General features: G+C 37.7%; 2 protein-coding genes across 2 annotated transcripts in view; one reads left to right on the top strand and one right to left on the bottom strand.

Annotated features, from left to right (window-relative positions):
- The window catches only part of CENPP (centromere protein P), a 113,904-nt gene that overhangs the window by 51,580 nt on the left and 35,895 nt on the right, over positions 1-26,429 (top strand). The window lies entirely within an intron of this gene.
- ASPN (asporin) lies at positions 201-10,928 on the bottom strand. The gene is made up of 7 exons (XM_058031948.1): positions 10,682-10,928; positions 9,051-9,163; positions 6,547-6,760; positions 6,058-6,168; positions 3,247-3,340; positions 2,034-2,172; positions 201-1,446 (listed from the first exon to the last, which is right to left on the bottom strand). Exons 1-7 carry the CDS (start codon positions 10,926-10,928, stop codon positions 1,249-1,251), a joined length of 1,116 nt encoding a protein of 371 aa, XP_057887931.1. The 3' UTR covers positions 201-1,248.

The following is a 26,429-nucleotide window of genomic DNA, read 5'->3' as shown; positions in this document are numbered from 1 at the left end:
TTTCTTCTACAAGTGTGTGCCATTTCCCAAAGTGTTGGATTTTGAACTTTGCAAATCAGCAGCGATTCATTTCCTGTAAGCTCTGTAGGTTTGGAACAAGGAGCACTAGAGGAAGTGTCTAGAGGAGAGTCACAAAAATGCTTGGTTAGAATCTCAGAACATTTTGACATGAGCAACCGTGTAATAAAGGAAACACGTGCAGGTATTCTGTAAGTTTATTTAATTTATTTTGAATCCCAATAGCAAATATACACTAAATAGATATCTAAAATATCCATTTGATACAGTACTGTCAGAATTGAGAGCTCTGTGTGCTGCCCTGCACAGGAAGGCAGGGCAGGCAAGTTCCAGCTGCTTGGTTTTGGCAATTGTAAGGGAATTCCATTAAGGAGAGATCCTTAACCCGTGTGATATCAAAATATAAAGAGGAAAAGAATAAAATGAAAAACACTATTACAGTTGTTATAGATAAAAAAAAATGTTTGTGCTGGCCTAAAGGGAGTTTAATAGTCATTCCTATTAAGCTTGAAGCATATCATAAATCTTGAATCCTACTTTTAATGTTCAGACTGCATCCAATTCTATCAATAGCAAAACATCGAAGGACATTTTCTTCTTGAAGTTGAAAGGAAAAATTGCCAACAGCTTTTAAAGACTTTTCATCTGTTCTCGACATGAAACTTGTCTTTATCTCACTTAAAAGATTGTAAGAATATATTCTAGCTTAGAGACAACTACCTGACAATATTGTAGCTTTTTATTGCATCTCTGCTCATTATCAAAAATGGCACAAGGAATTGCCCTTGAAGTCTGGTAATTTTTGGTTTTGCAACTTTTCTTACAACACTTTCTGGGAGAGAATCTAGGTCTCTGTTTACTAACTGTGGAAAAAGTCACTTCCACATGATTTTTAGGATTTATTTGAAAGAAAGAATATGTCCAAATTATGTGATTTAAGGAAGGCATTGAACATCTATAATAGGAAACATCAAATACAGTTTCCAGTTCCACTTCTAAGAGTCCTTCTGTAAGCTATCAAAACTTTTGTTTAAATTATTCAAATGTAGATTGAACATTGTCAAATACTACAACGGATCCTACTTAACATAGTGTTTCTAATTAATTACCTCTGAAATAGCAAATACTTTGTAAACGGTTAAATAGCGTAAAATCCGCATTTTCCTGCAAATTTCAAGTATTGTAAAACTGATTTGGACAAGTTGCTTTTTGAAACGACCAACTTGAGTCTCACTTGAGGAAGTTGCCAAGCTGGACGCTGTTCCTGGCTAAGATGCAGCGGAAGGTGGAAGGCTGCACCTCCCAGTACTTGACGGGGTTGTTGAAGAGGCTGATGCCGCTGTACAGAGCTTTCTTCTTCCTCCGTCCTGTGGGACAGAAATCGTTCACTCCCAGCTTGGCAATGTGGTTGGAATGGAGGAAAACCACCTGCAGCAGTAGGAACAGAAAAATACAGGAGTTGAATGAAAGTGGGGAAAATATTCCTTAGCGTGTAGGTTTGCATCAGTTCCATGCAGACCTTGAGAGTAACAAGAGCTTAACACTTAGATTAAATCTTTTTTAAAAAGTCTTCCTTCTGCCCCAGTCTGTCCAACAAAGAGAAGTCATAAGGCATTTTGTGTGTTTTTAGAAGAATTGGACTCTATTCTTACAGAATTTGGTTCTAAAATGCAATTTTATATTCTCTTGTAGTAAGAATTATAATGATGTAGTAAAAACTATAATTCTTGATTACAATGAAGAATATAGTAGTATTAAATTCTCATTTCTGGAAATATTTTTTGGGTGTAGCAGTTTCTTGTCTTTTTTTTTTTTTCCCTAGGAAATATTCCTGCAATTTGATTTTGTTTATTTCTTTAATAAACTTTTAGGATTTCAGGCTCTCTTAGTAGGAGAGTCATGGCAAAACATGTGTCAATTAATTATGCTTTTTGATTGTGACCTAATCAGTGTGACAGTGGGAAAGCCAAACAACTCAGAACTCTCAGAGCTGTCTGATAAGTTCAGTGTCTGACCTGCAGATATTTCAGTTCAGGTAATCCAGGAGGAACCTTCTTCAGCTTGTTTTTTTCCAGGTGGATTTCGCGTATACTTGGGATGTTGGCAAAACTTCCATTTTCCACGTCTTTGATTTTATTATTGCCAAGGCCTAGCCTAGAAATAGTACAAGGAACATTTAATTAAAGACTAATTGAGATTCACAACGGCATTGAAGAGCTTTTTTTTTTAAGATTGAAGTACACAGGAGTAAATACGGGGGGAGAAAGGAACTGGAAAAACACGATGAAATCTTCTCTTTGATAAGAAAAAATCACCATTGACCTAAAGTAATTTGAACTCCACTTAAAGATTGGCTTAAAGCAGTTATCAGTTATCTGATGTAAGCAAGTGTTCAGTTTTGCATGCAGTTTTTGTAATTATAGTGGCAAGTATTTCAATTATAAACATCAAGCTGCTTGTGAGGTTAATCATATCATTTTACCAAGTAGTACTGCTGCAAAGTGTAGTCACTGTAATAAGTTCTAATAAATAGCCAAATAGCAAGTCTTGTCTAGAAAGGTGGTTTTAATGTGTAGCCCATTTTTAAAATATAAAGGTTTTTTACTAAGCAGGATTACCTTCTTTCCTATTTCCAGATTTTCCTTCTATTTTTTTCTCTAGCCTCAGGTCATTCAGAATTGCTCTTTCTGCCCATCCTGCCAGCTCCTTTTTCTCCATTCTTTCCTGATTGCTTCAGAAGCTGAATTTGGTATCTAAAGGCAGTTCAGTAATTTTTGTTACCAAATCCAGTCCTGCTCAGCCATATTTTCAGAGTTCTTAACTGAGCTTTACAGAGAGAACTTCCTTCTCTCCTATTTCAGTGATACATTCCTCAGAAACACAGATTTTTCTTTAAACCTCATTGCATTTGAAAGCTGTTGTTTCCTTCACCAACTGTTGTATTTACAAGAGTAATTTTTTAAGAATTAGAAGAACTTAGGATAGTTAATTTTGTTCTTATTCTATGTTTCTGTGGCAGACTGTTGGCTAAACATGTAATAACAAGACTTATGTGGGGCTTTGGAGGTGTGTTTGGGTTTTAAAGTTGGGTCTTATTTAGAGCAATTCTTAACAAAACACCTACAATTTTTATTCTTTTTTCTCTCATTAACAAGAGAAGTATCAAAAATGAGATCTTGCTGGGCATGACATTTTAGCAAATAAAAGGATTCAGCCTGGGAATTTTACCTTTGTAGGTCTTTGTAGCGGTTAAAATCCTCAACTTCAATTCCTGTGATCTTATTGTCATCTAAGTGAAGCTCCAGAAGACTGGAGGGCAAACCTGATGAAAAAAATGCACAGTGTGAAAAAAACAAGTCAACTTATCCAAAATCATCTTTCCTTTGTGTTTACAATTGGGTTAGAAGAATCCAATAGAAGAATCTTGGGGTGGTTGTCTGCATCAAAGAAATCTGTATTAGATATAATGGAGTATATGTCATTATATTACATATATGTATATATGTATAATATGTATGCATGTATATGTATATATTACATATATACACATATATATGTATACATTTATTACACATATAAATTTTATATATTTATTTTTATAAATATAAAAATAAATATATAAAATGTATATGTGTAATATATGTATATATGTAATATCTATAATATGTATATGTGTAATATATGTATACATGTAATATCTATAATATGTATTACATATATAAAAACTATATTACATACCTATATATAAAATTATATATAATGTAATTATATTACATATAAGTATGTTAATTAAGAAAATCACCAATATAATTTGGTTTAAATAATAACTTTTCAAAAAACAAGCTGTGGAAAAGCATATGCTAATTAAGAGATATAAGAGTTCCAAAATTTGGTACTTTTTCTGGCTGCCTTGATAACAACTCTCATGGTTACATTGTCAAAGATGTTGATCCTGTGATTTGTGCATTTATCTCAGAGTCTGTAGTGAAAGGCTGTGGAACCAGGGACAGTTTTTTGAAGATCTGTAATTTTTTTTCTACATGATGTAGCAGTTGTGCTGTTACAGCTGCTAGGATGTGACTGGAAGGAAAAGTTTTGGAGTACTCTAAGCAGAACTGTGCTATTTGATAGCTCTTTCCCATGCCAGAATATTTACTCTTGCATTTCCAAAATTCCAAATCCAAACTGGTGGACCAGGAGGTGGCGAATCTTTCCACAACATCCTCTTAGCGAGGGCAAGGGCAGCTCATCCCAGGCTGGATTTGTTTGCTGCTGCTGGGCTCAGTTACCCGAGCCTCGGTGGGGATGGCCCCGGCACCGAGCGGGTCCCGCTGCCCTCGGGGGCTGCCGGAGCTCCCGGCTGTGCAGGGATGGGGCTGCTCCCAGCCTGCCTTTATCCTTTATCCCTTTATTCTATTTGCAATACAGGAGCGCTGCTCCCGGCTCTGCTGCTCCCAGCCTGCCTTTATTCCCCTTGCAATAAAGTTTGTTTGTCTGGGCTCCGCTCCAGTTTGCGTTCCAGCCCGCAGTTCCGGGTGCCTGAGTGACAATATCCAGAGGAAGGCCACCCACCTGTCCACTGCACATTTTTAGTACCTTTTATAAGCTACATTTTTTTTAAACCTTTGTGCCATTGTCACATTTGCAGAGAGAAGCATCTGCAAACTCAGCTTGCATTTGTGGTGAAGGAGTTCACCATGAAATCATGTTTGGTTTGGTTTGTTTATGTATCTGACACCACATTTTGGATCTCGTGCTGTATGTCTTTATAGGAGATTTCTCTATAATAAAAAACAAAACTGGAATCATTTTACAATGGGATGTTTTTTGTGCTAAGTGACAGGAGCTTATATTAGATGGGGTTTGTTTTTTGGGGTTTTTTTGTTAGGCAGACAGAGACCTTCTGATTTTAAAGTTATCTGAACAGTTGGGGTGAGTTGGTTTTGACTATTGTTGAGGTTTTTTAAGGTTCTCTTCTACAAGGTTTTTTTTGTTCTCTTTGTCTCTCCTATATATCTATATGTACACATATATATGCACATGTATATGTGTATGTATATGCATATATGTATGCATATATACGTGTGTATATATATGCATCTATATATATACACATATATGTGTGTATGTATATATATGCATATATACAGGAAGAGATTAATAAGAAGCAAGTTCTTTATCTGAATGATGAGAAATAAATACAGGGGCCAACATTGTTTCCCTGGGAGTTAGAGCACAGAACACAGTGTTTTGCTTTGTTTCCTTCCTTGTTCTCTTAGCTGGTAGTTTTGAGTGGTTGAAAATCATGAGAGTTTGGTTCAATACCACGCTGACCTGCAGAAAAAGCAGGTGGAATGTTGTACTGAACTCTTTTATGCTATATTTGAGTGTGTGGAAGTCAGCGATTCATCAAATTAGTGGTTTAATTTAGTTTTACCTCCAAATTTCAAGGTTGGGGTTTTTTTACATGGAAAAGTGATTTGATTTTGTATTTATGTTGTATTTTGTATATGGCAAATTTAATTAAATATTAAGTTTTACTTAGCAAAACTACATTGAACATTGTATTTTAGGTTCAGTGTGATGCGAAATATTCAAAATAAATTTAGAAATTTTGGGGTTACATTTTAAATCCATAAAGGAATTTTGCATCCCTTATATCCCTGATCAAATATCAGGGAGTTTATCCTTTCTCTGTGAGGATCTTTGAGAGGCTGACATGTGAAAGATGTGAAGTGACATCAAATTAGGAATTTCTTTGTATTGTTACTCCTAAGACAAGTGTGTGGACATTCTGTGAGAGGAGTGGATGTGCTGGCAGGGAGAAGGTGGAAGAGGGTGTGCACTGCACTCTGTTTGTGCATAAACTCTTCTGGGATGGGGAATTGGATATAAAGTTCAAAAAGAAAAGGTAGGAGGTGGTCTGGTAGTAATGAGGATAGAAAAGAATTTATGAATTTAATAATCCTTCAGATGTTAAAGCATTTTATTAAGGAGTGTGCTGGTGTAAGTAAATTAGAAAAGGGAAAGCAGACCTACCTTTAGGAATTGAAGTTAACTTGGCCTCTGCAATTCGTATGTGGTAGATATTCACCCCTTCAAATGCCCCTGGCTCAATTCCATCATTGTTAAGAGGATTTGCACTCATTTCTGCCCAAGGGGGAAAAGGAAAAACATTTATGGCATAGGAATTTTTTTGTAGGTTAGACTAAGTTATGAAGAGCTGATTTAAATTTATTTTTGATATCTCATATTCCAAGCAGTCATTAATGTTTAGCTTTGATTGTGTGTTCTGAGGGGTGTCTCAGCTCTCAGGGAATTTAGGCTGTGTTACTTGGCTTGCAGGATTATCCAAAACTTAACCTTTGCAGCAACTTCACATAGAAACTAAATTGTGGAGGGTATTCCCACAGCATGGATATCTCTTTAAGAGGAAGCTGTGCCTTGGGGAAATGTTTGAATGGAAATGATGTATGATATGTTCCATCTTTGCTAAAGACATTTTCTGTTCTGCTTAATCAGGCTTACCTAAAACATGTAGAGACTTCATTCCTTTAAATACATCCTTGGGGATTTTCTTAACCTTATTAGCATGAATTCTGAGCTCTACCAGAGTTCTGGGCAGATTTGTTGGAATCTCTGTCAGTTGGTTGTGGGACAAGTACAGTCGTCGTAGCCTCTTTGTTGGTTGAAAGGCCTTGGGATGGATCTTGTAAATTTTATTATTGTTCAAAGCCAGTGCCTAGGAGAGATGGAAAGAGCAATTAGAAAGCTTTATTTATCCAGGACTGTTATGACTATGACTTTGAAGGCATGAATTTGAAATGTAATCTAGCAATTAAGTGTTTAAACTATTTTATTTTTCCATCCTACCAAACTTCAGCACTTTGTAGATGCTTTGGGCATTTTCAGTTGATTATGAAAAACAAAGAAGAACCTGCAAGCTGGATCATTAACCTGAAGGTAGAGCTGCCAAGGTGCCAATGAATCATAAGAACTGGCAAAACAATATGTTTGTGTTCAAATATTTAGTGGGATTGTATGGGCTTTATATACCTCATTGCTATTGTTCCTTAATGCAGACAGATTCTCAAAACTCAGAATCTCATCTTTTATTTTAACATAATGCTGCAAAGTAAAAGTGAAGTTTTTTTTAATCTGAGTTTCTTAGATGTTAGAATCTTTATATGACACATGAATTTGTTTTATTTGGTTTTCCAGCTCCTGTGAACTTCAGTGTCTCTCTTCTATACAGTACATGAATCTTTTGGCAGCAGCTTCTACCTCATTGCTATGTGTTATCAGAGAGCTTGTAATGAGTTACTACAGACAGGAAAATACACACTATCTGAAATGATTCTGCATGTCAAATCACATCTCTGCATTTCCATACTTAAACTATTCATTTCTGTTCCTTTTTTATTTCTTGGAGTCATCTCTTCTTAGGAATTGTGTGGGGGAAAACGTAGAGCAAACAAGATTTATTTTTTTCCCAGAAAAAAATGAGGTTAGCTCAAGGAAATAAACAGGAAATGCTCCTTCCTAATCCAAGTTGCCATCTGTGCCTTTGCTAAGCAGACTCCAGGACTGAGCCAAGTTGTACAAAGTAAACTTTGCTCTCAGTGAAAATGTTGTTCGGCCTTGCCACAAATGAACCGAGGAGGAAAAGCAAAGCAGCTTGGTGTGCTCAGCTATCACATAATTAAGTGGTGACTCTGGTCTTTAATGTGATTGCTGATGGATTCCAGTGCCTTTCTCAGTCATTGGAGATAAGAGACTCTTAGATCTTTTACACAGAATATAAACCACAGTTTGTGCAGTTACCTTTTGCTTGCTGCTGAGACCATTCTGCACCCAGACACAAGAGAATAGGAAATGCTTTGTTGCCAACTCTGAATTTATAGAGTTCCTGGTTTTTCTGTCCTGTCCTAGGCCATAATAATTAACAAGCTCATTCATAAACACTTAGATCTTGTAAATATTCAGATCTTGCTCAGAAGCCAAATATGAATGAAAGGATTTGTTTTATAGAATCACAGAATGATTTTGGGTTGGCAGGGACCTTAAATCCATCCAGTGCCACCTCTGCCATGGGTGGGGACACCTCCCACTATCCCAGGGTGCTCCAAGCCCCATCCAGCCTGGCCTTGGGCACTGCCAGGGATGCAGGGGCAGCCACAGCTGCTCTGGGCACCTGTGCCAGGGCCTGCCCACCCTCACAGGGGAGAATTCCTTCCTACTGTGTTGGGAGCGGTCCTTATGTTAGTTTGTGTGTCTTGTGTCTTTCTAAGGGAGAATAGAATGTACTTAATTTGCTGTCAGTTATGGAACAGATTTGGGTTTTAGAGAGAAAATTTTTAAATGGTCAGTATTTGTTAGTGGAACTAGATCTGGATACTGGATCTATGGTGACATCCAATAGAAATAAATATTCTAAAGCAGAATTAATCTACTTCCCAGCCCTCTGGGACTCTCATTTCCTTTCATCATCAAAAGGGATTATTGCATACTGTAAACATCTAGATTTATCAGTTGCCAGGGATATTTGTTTCAAAGCCTGTCACCACATGCATAATTGAGCATGGTAACAAATTAGGAGTAAAGCCCCTGACTTTTCCAGTAATTCAGTCTTTTTCTGTTTTCTGTTCAGGTCAGCTGGATTTGTATCATTTGTTTCAGTGCTGTATGAGTTAGCTGTATGTTCTGTTCTTTTGAAAATACCCTCAGAAAATGTGGTTAAATTCTTTCTGCTATTTTCCATCTAAGCAGATAAAAAGGGGAACTTGCCTTGCAGCCTTTAAAATGTAGGGAATGTTTCTGTGCATGCTAAGAACTGAAAACTCTTGAGAATCTTTTTGGTTAGATCTATTTTCTGAGTGTTGTAGAAAGTAGTTTTTACAACTCAAGGTATTTGCTTCTTACTATGTGGAAGCTCTCAAATATGCAGGCATTAGACTTCTTAAATCTATATGATTGGAAAAGGAAATAACATTTATATTTTAACTGGGAAACTTGGGAAATAACAAGCTTACATAAAGTGATGTGAGTCCTTTGAGATCGTTCTCCTTGACCTCTTTGATTTTGTTGTTCTGAAGATCAATCATCCGAGTATCTGGTGGGATGTTGCGAGGAATTGATGTCAAACCTACATGAGTATGTGACATAAACAGAAACATTATGTGCTGTGCTTAAGTCCAAAGAAATTAACTGCCAAACATCAAAGCACAATAAGATTGTTAATGAATATGGTGGGGAAGAAAATATGAGCAGCCGTAAAGCAAAGGGTAGAAGTGAATTTTTGATAGTGGGAAAATCTAAAGATGTAAGAATGTACCACAAACGTGTGCATGGTTTTGGGAGCAATTGCTTCTGCCCCTGACCATGAAAGCTTAATGGGGACTTTGCATCTGTGAAATAATCCTCAGAGCATGGATTGTCCTACAGAGCAACTGTTTAGTGTCTGGAGAAAGGATCCCTCAGGAATCCAGGGCAGTGGTTCCCTGTTGAGGAGCAGGGCTGTGGATTCAGGGGTCTCTGCTTAGTGCTCCTTTGGGCCTCTGCCCTGCCCTGTCCATGGCACTGGGGCAGCTGCTGAGGGTTCATTCAGGTCATGGCAGGGCTGAGAAACCTGTTCTTGGTGTGGGCAGAGGGGGGTCTCCACTGCCAGTGCTTCAGTACCAGTAGTCATTAACATAAATCAGTACCAGTACCAGAAACCATTAACACAAATCAGTACCAGTACCAGAAACCATTAACACAAATCAGTACCAGTAGTCATTAACACAAATCAGAACCAGTACCAGAAACCATTAACACAAATCAGTACCAGTACCAGAAACCATTAACACAAATCAGTACCAGAAGTCATTAACATAACACATTACAAGTACCATAGATCATTAACATAAATCAGTACCAGTAGCATTATTCCCCCATCCCAGTTTTCTGTTCAGTTACAAACCCACTGCAGTTCAGGCCATCTGAGATCCTGAATCAGCAGAAAAGGCTCAACAGGGACAGTAACTTTCTTTTGAGTGGAAATGCTGATGCATTAAATGCTAAATGCTGTCCAATTTATTAACAATTATTCTCTAATTAATAGATTGCAGTTATCTAAAGTGAAGTGTACTAATGTGGGATTTTTCTATGTGTGAACTCATGTGAAGTGGTTTGAAATCTGTAGACCAGATACACTAACCACAGTTTGCTGCTGTCAGCAAAAGTTTCTGATTCCCTAATAATAACACATTTTTAAAACCCCAGCAATTTATGTATGGAGACTGTTTCTAAGACATGAGAGTCCAGGATGAAGCTCAGGAAGGTGGCAGGGCTGTGATGAGGACAAATGTCATTGTCACTGTGCTGGTGGTGGGAGCACAGCCCTTTGGCTGCCTTGAATGATAGGAAAACTTCATTGAGCACTAATTGAAATTGCCACAATTAATAATGAACTCACTTTTAGGGACTGGGATGTACCTGCAGCACTGACAGGAGCACATTTGCCTTTGGATAAGTGGTTACCAGGGGTGCTGACTTGGGTGGAAGTTCAGCTGAGGGAATACTTTGCATTCCATTTATGTGCCCACATAATAATTCATCCTTTAAAAGACCAATCCTCCAAAGGAGAATCCAGTGGAGGACAGACACACAAATTCATTCTTACCTAGGTCAGAGCAATGGACAACTCTCACATAGCACTGGCATCCAAAGGGGCACGTTGGGAACAGATCAAAAGGAATCAGTGGTAGAATGGGTTCAGTGGTTGGAAATAGAGAATTGTCGTCATCGTCATCATCGTCGTCGTCTTCCATATCTTGGAGCATCATGTTCTTCAGTGTAAAATATGAAGGACCAGTGAGAGATTTGGCAGAGCACAAAGCCAAGAAGAGGAGGAGTGTGTATTCTTTCATATCTTCTTAATCAGGATAACCAATCTTGGAAAGTGAACAAATGAACAAAAAAACAAGCACCAGAATCAGTGAATAGGGAGCAGCAAATGAAGTTATTGAACTGTTTACTTCACTCACTATGACCCCATCTAGTCCTGAAAAAAAGCCTGTTGTGAACATTGAGGTTCATTTAGTATATGAAGGATATAAAAATCCTTTAAATATAAATTAATATTATAAAATTACCCATAATATTAACTTAAATTCATTGGGCATTAATATAATATCAAAGTATTTTATTTTTGTTTACAAATAACATCATCATTTGCTTCAAGCTTTGAAGTGGAATTTTTGTAGTAAACTTTACCAGAATTTGGAATATGATTTCTTTTATTTGTTCTCTATGAAAAAATATTTTTAGTGGAATATATTAACCTATGTGCATTGATTATGAAATTGGGAAGGACTTGATTAGCAGTGCATAAAATGCACTCAGCAGGACAGACACTTCCTAAACACTTAATATTCCACTCCCTAAACACTTTAATTAAACTCTTCCTAGTCTAATCTGAAGTTTTCAGTCCTGAGCTTTTCCCATGTTCCAGTCATTTGTTATTGACATTGATAGAAGTTCACCTCTGCATGCAATGCATCTCACAGAGTTGTAGAATCTCAGAACAATTTTGGTGGGAAGGGACCTTAAAGCTCATCTCATTCCACCCCTGCCATGGCAGGGACTCCTTCCACTGTCCCAGGGAGTTCCCAGCCCTGTCCAGCTCAGCCTTGGGCACTGCCAGGGATCCAGGGGCAGCCACAGCTGCTCTGGGCACCTGTGCCAGGGCCTGCCCACCCTCACTGGGAAGGATTTCTTCCCAATATCCAGTCTAAACCTATTCCCTGCCAGTGTGAAATTCCCCCTGTCCTGTCACTCCAGACTCTTGGAAAAAGTCTCTCTCTGTCTTTCTTGTTGGCTCCTTCAGGCACTGGAAGGCCACAATTCAGTCACCCCAAAACTTCTGTTTTCTAGACTGAACAAACCCAATTCTTTCTTGATGCTGTTTGAGGAGGGCTCTTTTCTCTGAGAAGGACTTGCCTATTAGAAATCCGTGTCAGTGGAAATCAGTGACTTCATTTACATCCAGAAGAAAAGCTATCTCGTAGTTTTGTGTGTGAATTTTTCAATATAGGTTGGGGCTTTTCTGTTTGTTGGGGTTTTTTTTCCCTTGCTCCCACAGAACTATGTGCACAGGAGAATGGAGATTGTAAGAATTCCCGCAAACGCAACAAACTGAGAAAATGTTGTAGATTCAGCTCTCAGCTTGACATTGTTTCCCTTCAACTCCCAATTCCAGAAGTCATTTGGAAGTGAAAAATGTTCTCTACAAACCAAGAGGGACTGCAAGAAATTTTATTGTGCATGTCCTGGTTATAAAAATGTTTCTATTTAGACTATTATAGGCCTCTTTAAGGAAATACTAAAAGGATGTCAGTTCTTGTTTGATCACCTAATGAAATGCTTGCTGATCTGTTTGGAGGTGAAAAATGCCTCTATGTTGGCATTTTGTCATTGGTCCTCCACTGCAGGAAAAGGAGTGCTCTGCTTTGTACCAGGGTTTGACTTGGCTTATTCAAAATGAGGTTTTGTTTATACAACTTTTGTCTGTGCAGTCATTTTGATGTTTATTAGAGGGGACTCATAACAGCACTAAATGCAAATATCCTGCATACCTTGCTGCTCCTATATCTGTGTCTGTTTCAGGGAGTTTAAAAAGAAGAAAGCTAACAGTGTTCAGATAACATAAAAAGAATGCAGTGAACTTCATTCCCCCAAATATATGCCTGAAATCAGAATCACAAAGTACTTTGTATCTTGTAGATAAACAGCATAGAGCTAAATTTGATATTTCCCATAATATTTCAGTTGCATGCCCATTCAGGTAGTGCATGTACTTTTACTGATGGTAAAAGGATCTTTCTCTTGAAAGAATCTTCACATGTATTTTTCCCATATATTTTCCTTTGTGTTCATAGTAATGTTTTCTTGCAATGCTCCTAGAAAGAATTTTGTGGTTGTTCTTGCAATCCCTTACAATGCCTGTCCTTGAAAGACTCTTTGGATATAAACAGTGCTGGGAAGAAGGTGTGGAACCTCTGTTTGTTTTTTTGGAGAGAATTGTTGTCATCTCTGGCTGTGCACCTTTGGAATATTTGGCCTTTTCAGTCTTCAATTTAAGCTTCAGAAAAAGGCCAAAATCTTCAGTACTTTAGTCATACCATCAGTTAAGAGATGAGGAATTGGAAGCCTTTCAGACTTTCAAGTTCTCCTTGTTCTTGGACAAGTGCTTTAATGGCTGGGCTGCCACATCTGAGCTCTCAGGCCCTCTGTTCTTCCCTGGCAGTTTAGGTCCCAAGTGCCAAAATGCCCTGTGGTCCATCAGTGGTAAGACACCATTTCCATATGCAGGATATCATGTGTGATGATGTCTTGGGACATGGACTTCCCAAGTCCCTGCTGACTTCAATTTCTGAGAGACTGTGTAGTTTTACTGGATCTAAAAGATAAACTTGCATGTATGTTCCTAAAATGTTCTTTTGGATCTGCTGCTAGAAAGTCCTCTTATGAAACAACCTAAAAATCTGCTCCCACACTTGCATCTGTAGCAAATGGATTGCATATTTCCTTTCACATAGCCAAAAATTAGGCTTTCAAAGTATTAAAAGATTGAGGCTGCAATTGGAGTAGTGGCCAATTTGAACTCTTGAAAAACATGTGTTGCTCACAAAGCTCTAGAAAAGTAGTGTTGAAATGTGTCACTGGTGACACATATCAGTTCTGTGAGTTAAATCTATTGAAAACAAGTCCCTTTATGTAAGGAAACCTGAGTTGGGATTTTTTTTCATTTTAAAGAAACAAGTCCTTGCTTCATCTTCTCATCTTGCCCTTAAGAAATTGTTATTGGCTTTGTAGTTAGGAATGATCATCAAGCTTGACTCCAGGTTTGCACAGGCCAAAGAAATGCCAAGGAATGGATCCTAAAGAACTGAGTTTTATGAAGGTGTGGGAATGGTTCTTCCCTGCCTGAGGTTTTGAGCTTCCCAGTAAATAGGTGCTGATATGACTAAAAATGCTCTGACTCTTCAGTGCTTCTCAGAGAACTTATACAAACTTTTTGCATGCTTAAACCTCAAGAATAAGAGAATTAAAAGAAAGCCTAAAATCTGAGATCCAAGGGATCTTTCTGAAAATACTGTCATGAAGATTTTATAAAACACTGTTTCAGAAGGTGTAGGTGCAGCTGTGCTCATGGTCCTCTGCTGCCACTTGAGCCTGACTGTGCTCCTTGCCAGCTCTCTGGTACCAGCCCTTCCTCTCAGGCTGTTCACTGAGCTGGTTGAACTCACCACACCAGCACAAAACTAATGTGAACAACAAAAATCTCCATCATATTCTTTTCAAATGAAGAAACTGAGTCACTTTGGAGTACAAGAACCAGCACAATAGAAAGGGTGGAACAGCCTTGTTGACAGGGCTGGAACATGAAATGGAAAGAGACAGAAGGAGGAGCAATGGGGGAGCCATTCCTGACATATTCAAGCTGTTAGGCAGATTTAAGTGCTCTGTTAAATAATCCCTGAGCAGCTGGTTGTCACTTGGACAAAGCCTGGCTTTGTCCATTCTTGTTTTAACAGACAGAACATTGAGAATGAGTTTGACAAGGACTGTGGTGAATTCAAGCTCCATTGTTCCTTCTTTATGTCAATCCTTCTTATCCTTGAGGACAAAAAGCTTTTGAGCACCTTCTCCCTGGAACATGAGCCACCCCAAGGTGAGGTGACTGAATGTGGAGAGTGCATTTCACAAGGAGAGATGCTCTAAGTGCTTTCCTGAGGTGTGTAACTGTCCAAAAATTATTACACTGGTTGTTTGGGACACACTTGTCCTCACTAATGTGGTCATCTATACCCAAACTACACATGGAACACAGGCACTTTTTATGCTACTAATTATAATTTATAAATTGTTAAATACAGGTGATGTCACAGTATAATTTAAGATGATTAAAAGCCTTAAGGTTTTATGTGGGAAATTCCCATATTTCTGTGATGTGAAACTTCCAAACATGAGTTATGGGAAGAAAATCCCTTTCAGTGAGAACAGAAGTTGTGTTGTTAGCGTGGGAAGAGGGCACAAAGAGACCCAACAACAAATAACTCTGACTTGCTTGGCAGCTGCAAACCAGTCCAGCACTGTGGACTTTGCTGTCTTATCAGTTATGATACTGAAGGAGTTAATACATGAAGTTTTTAAATCTTAAAAAGACTCTAAATTATATTTAGAAATCACTCCTGTTACCGAGGTACAGAGACAAATTTCCCATGGCATTATTTCTAAAAAGGAAATGCTTAAATGACCCAGCGGTGGTCTTTGCAGAGGCAAAGAAAAGTCCCTGTGTTCATTAATAACACAAATCATTGCTCTGTGCACAGATTTTGTCCAAAGAAAGGCAAGACCATAAGTGTTTTGAAATCTATATTTAAAAATAGTTCTGGTTCTATTAGTCATTGTCCCAATCCAGAAATAAAAGGAGTTTATGTTTAACTCTTTATCTACTCCATTGATTTACTTAAATTGCTGAAGAAAAACAGGAGGAAGGTTTTTGGTTAGTAAGATAACTGCAGAAATGTCTGTTGACAGAAATAGCCCAATATTGAAGTTGAGCAGTAATAATTAAGAGGATGTTTATAAAATAGGTTGTGTTTACAGAGTATTTACTTTTTATGGAGAGCTGCTTGACTCTTGTTACTGAATGATCTATGAGGATTTTTAGCTTGTAGTTCATCTACAGTTCATTTTTCCTGGGTTGTTTTTAATTACTTTGCTGATATGTACTTAAGAACCCCCACCAAATTACCAAATTACAGAAAGTTGACACTGAGTGATTACTGTAGAGTTGTTGTTGTTGTAGAGTAGATTTTCATACATGGTTATAACTGAGAAAAAGTGTTATGGTCAACTGTAACATTTTTCTGACAAGTCTTTGACAGTTAAATAATTCACTATAGCTCTATTTGTTTTTTCAGCTCACATGTAGTAAACACACAAGTATTTCAGCAAGTAAATTTTTAAATGTTCCATTTAAAAAATGGTATTTCTAATTCTAAATTATCTGATATTACTAATCTGCACATAGTGACTGCCAGCCTTAACTCTCTGCTGCTGTTTATATAGAATAGGTATTCAAACTGGACATACCTTGCAGGTTTGGAAGTTCTTCCAGAAGCACTGGGATAATCCACCTAAGGTCCTTATGTCCAGTTATTTCATATTACCAAAAAGCAGGGGAAAAGGAAGCTAGAGTGAGTTCTGTGAAATGCAAAGCATATAGAAAGAAAAATCCACTTCCAAGCTTCTTGATCCTTCTGGCACCGTGGGTGATACCAGAGTAAAGTGCTGCTTCAGATTAGCCCATCTTAGTACTGCAGAATGATATTGAGGCGACTTGTTACCACTCATATGTTTTTCATCACTGCCTGTATTAGAGCCAAAACTTCTGGCTTAACTCTAGACGTCTAGTGGAAGACTTTATAAAACCTGTAGTTTAATAATAGTTGACATCAGGCCATTGGAAGTACAGTGAGGTCCATTTCAGGTCATTCCTGCTGTGGAATCCCACTTATTTATGATTTCACTAGCCATTATTCTTTTAAAAGTGTGACTTGAGTAAAGCTATAAAACTTCAGCCAGTGGCAGTGTAAACCAGTAGCCTGCAGTGACCTGCAGGCTGCCAAACCTTTCTAAAGTTAGAAAATTAGGATTTTATTGTGTAGCTGTGTATAAATTTTAGCTCTGCTCTCAAGGGCAGCAATCTGGCTGGGGACAAGGGTTCAAGAATGTAAACTGATCTAAAGATTTTTATCAATATAGCTAATTTCTGTCCCCTGTGTATGGGAAATAAAGCATATCTATTAATGAAAATAGAGACAAGATTTGCAGTATTCTGTGATTGAAGTTGAGGGTTTAAAACCAAGTCTTTGAGAATGTGCCCCGTTACAAAGTTTGTACTGACAAGTGCATCACAATATTTAGAAACTGAGTTATTCTTTGTTTACCTTTCATGGGCCTCTGTTTATGTAAACTTCAAAAATGTTTAATTAATGGAGTTTACCTAAAGCAAGTTTCATAGTCAGGGAAGCACTTTGTGTCTTTAAATTTCCAGTACATTATACCCGGTTCTGTGCACATCTGACTTCATCTGTTTCTTTAATTAGCTGCATTCTATGTTAAAAGTCTCATCTTGCTTTGGGAAAAAAAAAAGCCTGGAAATTTTACTTGGGATATTTTTTTTATTATACATGTAATGTGCTGTTTGCAAAATGCCTGTATGTTGCATAATAGCTCTTTTGTCTACTGTTACTTTTTTAGGGAAAAAAAAGATTCTGTGCCAAAACTTAAAACTTTGGCGCTGTGATATCAACCAAGACAAGACTTGTGTTACCTGCAGCACTGCTTTTGATGTGTTCCAGTTTCAGTAGCACAGATGGATCATGATAAAGTGTCTCCCTATCACTTTTCCCAAGGAATAAAATTACAATTTCAAAAGCAATCACGTTCCCACAGAAAAATCTGAAGGGTGATCTTAAACTTTTTTGAAATCTCAAATTGCATATATCTGCATTCTCTTGCCTGCTTGTAGAAACCAAAGCTTCCTAAGCAAACACTCCCCCTGTGTTTTCAATAGCTTGGTTTGGATGAGTTTACTTGAGGAAATTAGTATTAAATTGCTGTTTTAAAAAACCCTCCAACATTTTCTTGGCTGTTCAATAGAGGAGAGCAGGGCCTGAGGGTTGTGATATAAATGTACTGGTTTCTTTTTTCACTTCATTCAGTAGCAAAGTGTTGAATCAGCAGTTTCAGCTCACCCTGGTTTTGCAGCAAACTATTTTTGAGGTTTAGTAACATCTCAATTTTGGATGAATGCTCAGGGGTTTTATTATTATTTTCTCTTTTTAGTTGCTTCTGGTGGTAGGAACACATTCCTCTGTGTATAAAGTTTGTCCTAGCCAGTTACATAATAAAGGTGACAAACAAAGTGTAGTATCTGGAAAAAAATAGAACAGTCTTACCTTAAAGTGGATTATCCATCAATTCTGTCCAGTATATAGTATTAGTAGAGAAGAAATAAATATAGCTCACATGCTGGTCTTATAATGCAACTGTTTAATATCTCAAGACATGGATCCAGTATTTTGGTGTGAATACAATTGCAATCTAGGATAAAATGCCCAGAAATCACCTTCTCAGGTCTCTTGGCTGCTCAACTCTCAACTTCAGATGTTACTCTTGACAGCAGTACTTAAAACTTAACCAGTGGCTCTCAATCCACTTTATGAGCCTGTTCATTTAAACATTTGCAGCACATTTTCAATGTCTTGGGTTTCCAATGCATGTTGTTGGGGGCTTAATGAAGAGAGATACTTAAACTAGTAGTCTGAGAGTATTTTCTTTGCAAGCAAATGTTGGTATGTTTTCCAAAGAAAGATTATGTGTTTAAATAACAAATAGATTATATAAGGTCAGACTGTTTGCTCAGAACTTTTCAGCGATTTCTTTTTCCACCAACGAGACAATTGGTTGAAAATTAGAATTCTGTTTTGCCTTAAAATACTTATGTAACGTTTATGAGTAATGGGGATTGATTTTTGAGCAAAGAATAGAAGTATATCCAACACATATGTGGTTCAGAATACTGTCTCACGATGGTGAAATATGCAGATGAAAAAGAATTTGGATGGTGTTTTCTATTTGAAATTATCTCATCAGTGATACAAACTGCTACCTTTCATTTCTTTTTGAAAATGACTGTATTTTGTATTACTTGATATGTCTGAGAGAGCAAACATATGCTGCCACATGTGGTTAATGCTTCCATTGCAATCTGTTTTAAGCCAATCCTGTATACATTTGTTATCCTAAAGCAAACTAAGTACTTTTTCATTTTCTAGCACTGTTTATAAATGTGGTTTACATAATGTGATGAATCTAACATCAACTGCACAAAGCTGCCTTGGAGCCTGCCCATCACATTTTAATAACATGACATATTCATTTCGTGCTCACAACCGCTCCATGTGCGGTGTGGTCACATATTTTGGTTTTAGCTAAATTCTGGCTCCTCTCAGGCTGGACTACACCATTTAACCAGCTGAGTATACAAAATCTGCCCTTCAGCTTCTTGCAGTACAGTTTGATTCTTCAGTATCTATATATAAATATAGTAAAAATCTTATTTTATCATCACACATGATGATAAAACAACTTTTGCTTGTTAATAGCTTTTAGCATGTTGTTGGCAGCTGACTTAAAAACTACATCAAAACTACAGTTTCCTTTGCAGTAAAAGTCCTCAGTCCCTGATGTTTTGTTTGTTAGCAACACAGCAATATTGCAGGGCGGGTCATAACTTGCAATATTGAGAGCTTGTGTACAAAAAGAGCCGTAAAGTCACGTGTACATGTCTGTACATCCATGGGGCTGTCAGGCTCCTCGTGGCTTTCATGGATGCAAGGATGGGCTGACCTGGAATGACTGGAAAGGCAAAACATCACCTGAAGGGTTTTTCACCTTGCAGACAGTTTCTGTTGCCTCTGGAGCAGCACTTAACTTTGTTCTGTCTCAGGCTGCAGATTAATACAAATCCCTCAGTGTAGGAATGCCAATTTCAGAAGCTCCCACCTGGCTTATTTCCACCTTGATGCTCTTCTTCTTGGTCCTGTGGAAAGGTTTATGCCCAAAACTGGATCAGGAAACTGATTTGTCTGATCACTGAAGGTCATTGAAATGAGTTTGGGTGTCAGTATATGCCAATTGTCAGTCGTGCTTGTGATGCTGCTCACAGCTTTGGATAATGTGACATGGCATTTTTATGGAATATGGGTATTTATCTGCCTTAGAGACATTGAAAACAGCAGACATTCTTTCACGGAAAATCAAACAGTAGTTAAAATCAAAAACTCTGCAACCAGTGCCAAACCACTGAATCACTCCAACAATGAGTTCTAAAGGAAAATTTTCTGTTCCGGAATACAAGCTGGACTGAGAGCAACATTTCCTCACAGGGTATCGAGCATTTACTCTGCCAAAGTTCAACAATGCCTTAAACCCCAAATCTTGATCACCTCAAATGATCAATTTTCCCTTAGGTTTTACCAAAGAGGATGGATGATATGGAATGTAAATGATTTCATGTTCTTAGACAGCCTGTGGTAGATTTCTATTGTTCAGACCATAAAAACAACTCTTAAAATGGGGACTGTCATCAACTTCCTGTGAGTTGTTAGTTTTAAGAAAAAATAAATGTTACCATCTAATCTAGAAAAAAAATAATTTAAAGCATGTTAGAGTGAAAAGAGAATATAGTTTAATTTGGAAGTAGTTTTTCTGAACTTTACTTATTAACAAAAGTAATATATATTAATTAAAAATCCAAAGGCCCAAAAGAAGAAGACTTTGACTCAGTTTGTGATTGACTGCTAGAAGTGGAAGCAGTGAATATCACATTCCTGAGACAGTAATTAACTACAATTTGCACTTCTTTGTCTAATGAAGAACCCAGGTCTGTAAATGTTTGCATGTACTTTGAGCACATCTGTTTTGTAGATGGAAAGAGTAACAAGGTCTCTAGGAAGGTCTCCAAAGTCAATTTGTTTGCAAGTTTTGAAGCACACAGTTTTTCACTTTGGAATAGCAGAAATGAAAGCATTTATTTAGTTTCTGATCATTAGTATCATTACTAATAATAAGGAAGGTACACTCTGATTCAAGAAGTGATTTCCCTGTCACATTAATTAGCTCAGCCTGTGTTCAGATCTGTGTTTTCATCCGTGGGAATTTTCTGGGAGGGCTTCATTTGTTTCTCATCAACACAAAAGCAGTAAATCTGTCATGAAGGGTTGGGTCTAGTTCTAAATACTCCCAAGAAATTGGGAGCCTTCTGAAAAAGTCTGATTTGCTTTTAGCTAATGACTGCTGCTGGTGCAGTTTTAGTATTACTTTCTCATAATTTACTTTTAAATTGTAGGTAACATGTAATCTATATTATGTTTCAGTGGGCATTTTTTAAAAGGCAATTAAATTTGCTTTAATTGTTTCTATACCATAAAGTGTTTTGTTGATTTTTAGCATTCATATTTTCCTCTTCCATCTGTAGGGGATAATCACTAATAAGTCCTATCACTATATTTTTTTTAATGAATAATGAAAAAATAGGGAGATAAAGACTCCTAAATTAAGCCAAAAGAGCATGTAGAAACTAGTAGAGAAGGGTTGTCATAAAGATGTCCTAATACACTATTTCCAAAGGTACTTTTTTGCAAATACAGGAGTGAGTTAGTTAAGAAGCTTGTTTCCCTGGGTGGGTTTGCACTGCTTTTTGTCAGAGACAGAAATCCACCGGATGACAGAAGCTCCTTTTACCACTCAGTGGAAATATTTATGTAAATTGAAAGAAAACATATGTCATAATTGCATATTAGCTTGTGGTATGGAAAAAGAGATCCTTTTGTAGAGCAATTTGTAAAGTAGACAGTATTATTTTCTTCTTGAACACTTGTGTTCTACAAAGGATGATTTCCATTTGGTTTTACCACAGCAGAACAAAGGAGCCTTGACTTTAGAAAGTAACATTTTAATGAATAACTTTTATTTTGTTTAACAGGCAATTTCATAGAATCATAGAATGGTTTGGGCTTGAAAGCATCTTAAAAATTATCTAGTTCCACCCTCCTGCCATGGGCATTTCTCAGCATTTAATTCATACTGTGACTATACTTTTGCTTCATGGTTGTTAGAATTTCTATTTTTTCCAATTAATGCATAAGATGTACATCTCCTCACATAAAACCAGAGAATGTTCTTTGCTCAGGTTGGAAAGAATTAAATTCAGCTATAATGGGAATTAATCACTGTTTCTGTCATTTAAGGTTTTACCAGAGGCTCTCAAAATCACCTTCAAAACAAATACAGAATACAGGCAATGCAGATTAATTTGGACCCATATGTTGTCAAGTAATTATTTGATGTTTCCAATGCTGAAACTAGACCAACACTAAAGAAATCAGTGGGTGGCAGGTTCAAAATAGAAGGAAATACTTCATGAAACATTTATAGTTCAGCTGAAATGTGCAAGAAAGTGAAGTGGATTTTAATGTTTCATATAGACCCAAAAAATAATTGGTCTAATTGAAAGAGGAAAAGTCTTGCTTCCTGAGTTCTTTGTAATGAGAGCCAAAGTGAGCTGGAAAAGGGAGAGTTTTCCCTGGAAGACTTGTAGGGAATAACCTGAGTAAGTCCAGAGCCATCCTGCATTAGAGGGAAGCCATAGATGTTTACATAGAACTGTCAGTGAAAAGGGGGTGAGAACCACAAAATGTTCTCAAGGGCTGTTCCCTGTCAGTTTTTAAGGAACAGAATTTGTGAGGCCAGAGGACGAGGATGAGAGATATGCATAGCCAACTTTCAGAGTTTGGAGAAATTGCTGTGAAAAAAATAAGTGTGTTTTAATCCTTTTTCCTAATTTTAATCCTTAAAAAATACCATTACATAACTCACTTAGAAGATTCTTGTCTTTGTTGATAGTGTTGTTGAAGATCTAATATTTCCACAGCTGTGTTCAGTATTACTCCTTTGAGAAAAATATCTGTCTTGTGGAAAAAATAAGTCAGCTTTTATGCATTACTATCATATGAAAAATTCTCACAGAGAAACATAGATTTGTTTCAGTAATATTGCATGGAAAACCTACAGATTTCTGTGTATATATTCATAATACTGCACACTTGGAATGAAAATTATTTTCACTGAATTAACAGAACTGCTTCAAAGTGCATTGTAGGAAACAGTGTTTTATGAGCTGGTCTGAATAACTCACATTATCAAAGTTACATTAATATAAATAACAGCCTAAAACACAAGTAATGAATCAGAATTTTGCATTCAGTAGCTGTGTGGAAATCTGCATCCTGCACAAAGAATTAAACACCAAACAAATGGAAATTCTACCAAACTACAGTAATTGTTTACTTAGTGGCTGTAGGAAGTTCCTTACATAACAGACTATTAGGGAAGAAATTACAAGGTAAATGGTTTTTAAATGAACCTTTTAAATAATCCAACTCTGAATGCTTTAATTTACTTTAATCCTTAAATCCTTGGGGGAAAAAGACTATTTATTGAATGGAGCCAGGATGGCTCAGGCAGACTGGAAGGATATTGTTGAGGGGATTCTCTCAACTCTTGAGTATTTGCTCACTTGTAGAGGCTACAGGGAATGTTTGTTTGGCAAAGCCACAGGAATGGACATGGAGCCCTGGGCAGGGACATCACTGCCTTTATGGGAGAGTGAAGAGCACAGCCTCTGTGCCTCCCAAGCACCAGGTGATGTTTTGAGTCCAGCCTAAGGTTATTGGACTTTATAAATAATCAGGCATTCCCCCCAACTGCCTTGCTCCTAATAGCCAGAGTAGCTCTGCAGAATTTATGCTCTTGTAGAAAAGAAAGGTTTATGAAGGAAGCTGCAGTCTGAGGAAGAGACATTGTTCCTTTTCCTTGACATTAACATGGTCTTCAAATTAATTGTTATGCACAACATTTCCCCAGCTGAAAAAACTGCAGTTCCTGAATACAGAGCTTTGAAGTCACTGCCCCAGATAAACCTTATTACCCATAGAACTCCCAAATAAAAATAAGTGAAAATTGCTGATTTTAGTCACCAGGACAGTTGATTTGGAGGTAACACTCTGGATTGCCACAGAGAAGCATCCATGAAGGACAGACCTGTGGGAAATACAGCTCAAACTCTGCTGCTGGTTTTAGTTGAGGGGCTGAAATGGGATGGTTTGTGTGAGCTTATTCACCAATGTTCAGCTAATGGGCTGTGGCAAGAGGTGAAGTTGCCCTCAGCCTTCAGCCCATCTATCTCTCTGTTCAAATGAGATTCCCCTTTGTATCCTGTATTATTATTATTATTATTATTGTTATTATCATTATTCCCCTTATTATCCTGTAATACCCTGCCACACCCCACTGTGGGAATTTTTACCAGACGTGACTGCAGAGCAGAGGCAGTTGTGTGCTGCTCCAAGGAACTCCAGAGCAATGACCAGATTGTGTGTTGGGAAACTTTATGAACTGTTCACAGGCTGATAAAGTCAGGGAATACTTATGGAAATGTAGAGGATTCTGTGCAGCAGCAGTTAGGCAGGATGAGGCTGGCTCTATGGGAAATGCATAAGCAGAACTGTCCTAGCCAGGTCAGAGCCCAGCTAGGCCAGTCCCCAGCTTGGACAGTGGCATTTCTGCTGAGAAAGGGCATTGCTGTCTCTGGGCTTCCTTTGCTTCCATTTTCCTTGAGGCAAAGTAAAGCTGTGGTTTTGGGACAGATGTTTCATTTAGAGATTCACCCTGAGGCAGTTTGGCTTTTTTCTGCCGTTCCCAAGGGAGTGGCTGGAGCTGTGTCAGGGGAGGTTCAGGCTGGTATCAGGAAGGTTCAGGAATCAGGAATGTGGATGCTGGGCACTGCCCAGGCTCCCCAGGGAAAGGGCACTGCCCCAAGGCTGCCAGAGCTCCAGGAATGTCTGGACAACACTCCCAGGCACAGGGTGGGATTGTTGGGTGTCTGTGCAGGGGTTGGATCAAGGATCCCAATGGATCCCTTCCAGCTTAGAATATTCTGGGATCCTTTTAAAACTGGTCAAACATTATCCAGTTGAGAGAAGCACATTTACTGAGTGAAAAAGTTGACAAAATAGAGATAGTAAATCTATTGGTTTACTTTTGCTTTACTAACTGGAGTATTTCATATCATAAAAGGGATGATAATTTATTGTTCATCGGTTTCTGGTGTGGTCAAAATGTTCTGTGCAGTACTCAAGTCTGTAAATTCTTTCAGAGACACACAATGGTGCAGAATGTGTTCTTAAAGGTAATTTAGTGACCCAGTAACTCTTGCATCATGTAGAATGGAAGATTTTTATAAAAAGTTCTGCTTGATGTTCGCTTTTCACTTCTTAAATTGAAAATAACAGAGCAGTGCTGTGTCTTTATGGATCTCTCCTGATGCAATTTTAATGTAGAACAGGGTGTCTGTTAGCAAGGAACATTGCATCTGTAATGAGACTTTGTAACCTGGTTATTGGGGACATTAAACACCATATTTCCATTGAATTTCATTATAGCAGTTGTAACAAAATTGTTCAAATTGTACTTGCAGGCATTTGAACATAGCTTCTTGGTACCTGAAGTGGTCTAAAACTCAGGAGTAGGGTGTTAATTTATTGGGAAAATAAAAAGCTAGGTTCATTTTGATCATATGATTGTTTCTTAATGTGGAAAAGGAGCTCTGTTTAATACATTTTAGAGGCTTTTAAGTGACGTCTTCGCTGCTTTTAGATGGAAAAAGTGTTCCAACATTTTTCCACAATACTTTGGGACCTTGAGACTGAACAGCAGTTGTTGACATCTTTAAATCAGAGCTCTTATTTCACGTCTGCTGTTTTTTCCCCATTTAAAATGGTCTTCAGTCTGCCAAGAGAAGTAAAATTAAAGCCTTGAAATAGAGTTTGGGATTCAATGGTAACTAACTGTAAGAGAGGGGTCATGTTACTAAAGATGCAATAAAAGCAGGGATCTCTTTTGTTCATTAGGAAACAGAAATGTGTGTCTGCTGAGCAAGTCCAACATGTTATTATAAATCTTTTTACATGGATGTTTGTACCTTTTTCACTTTACAAGAAGACACTCAGACTGTTATGCAGGGCTTCTTCCAGGTGAGGGTTGGTTACACAGTTCACTAAACCTCTAAATGCTTCCTGCAGCCAAAACCAGCTTTAAAAGAAATGTCTTTAAAAACATTCACTATTTCCAGAGGGTTGGCTTCACCTCTGTGGTTGGGATGTGCTACAAGGTGGCCATGGTGTGGTTCTGACCCCTTAGGGCACTGATTTGACCTGAGGTTTGGGCTTCCAAAACCTGATCCATGACTTCAGTGAGGAGAGGTGGTGTAGAAGTTGTATCAGATGTTGGTACCTCAAGTTCTTTGTTGTTTTGACGTTGGTTGGTTGGGTGTAACCCCTCACTCCCTGGGGTTACACTTCCAACTGAGGAGAGATTTTGAAGCTTCTTGAGGAACCTTCCAGAAGACAAGAAATTGCATTGGTCTGCAAACCCACAGTGAGCAGACTTGTTCTCTGCAAACTGCTTCATGCAGAAAGTTATCAGGAATATTGTGTGAAATTATTTTTGTAGCATTTACTCATAATTTTACTATTTTTCTGCCTGTAGACTTGTCTGAAAATTGTATACATTGGAATATAAACATAGTAGTTAAATGAGAAAATGCTTTCTCAGATGAGTTTCCACCAGTTAAGGCTGGTATTACCACATGACACAGATGATAAACTGTTTATTTTCTTGCTGTGATGTAACTGTTTATAAAGCTGTGACTTGAAAGAGCTTTAAAGTTCATC

This window comes from Melospiza georgiana, chromosome 11 (assembly GCF_028018845.1).
Source record: "Melospiza georgiana isolate bMelGeo1 chromosome 11, bMelGeo1.pri, whole genome shotgun sequence".
Lineage (NCBI taxonomy): Eukaryota > Metazoa > Chordata > Aves > Passeriformes > Passerellidae > Melospiza > Melospiza georgiana.
The sequence above is the reverse complement of the archived record's forward strand: the minus strand, read 5'-3'. Positions and strand labels throughout refer to the sequence as shown.

What these genes read in the sequence shown, in the direction of transcription:
- ASPN (XM_058031948.1), bottom strand. Translation starts at nt 10,928, where the DNA reads ATGAAAGAATACACACTCCTCCTCTTCTTGGCTTTGTGCTCTGCCAAA. An exon ending in TGTCCATTGCTCTGACCTAG is followed by an intron (nt 9,164 to 10,681) that starts GTAAGAATGAAT and finishes ATACTCATGTAG; the next exon opens with GTTTGACATCAATTCCTCGC. An exon ending in GAAGTCTCTACATGTTTTAG is followed by an intron (nt 6,169 to 6,546) that starts GTAAGCCTGATT and finishes CCCCTTGGGCAG; the next exon opens with AAATGAGTGCAAATCCTCTT.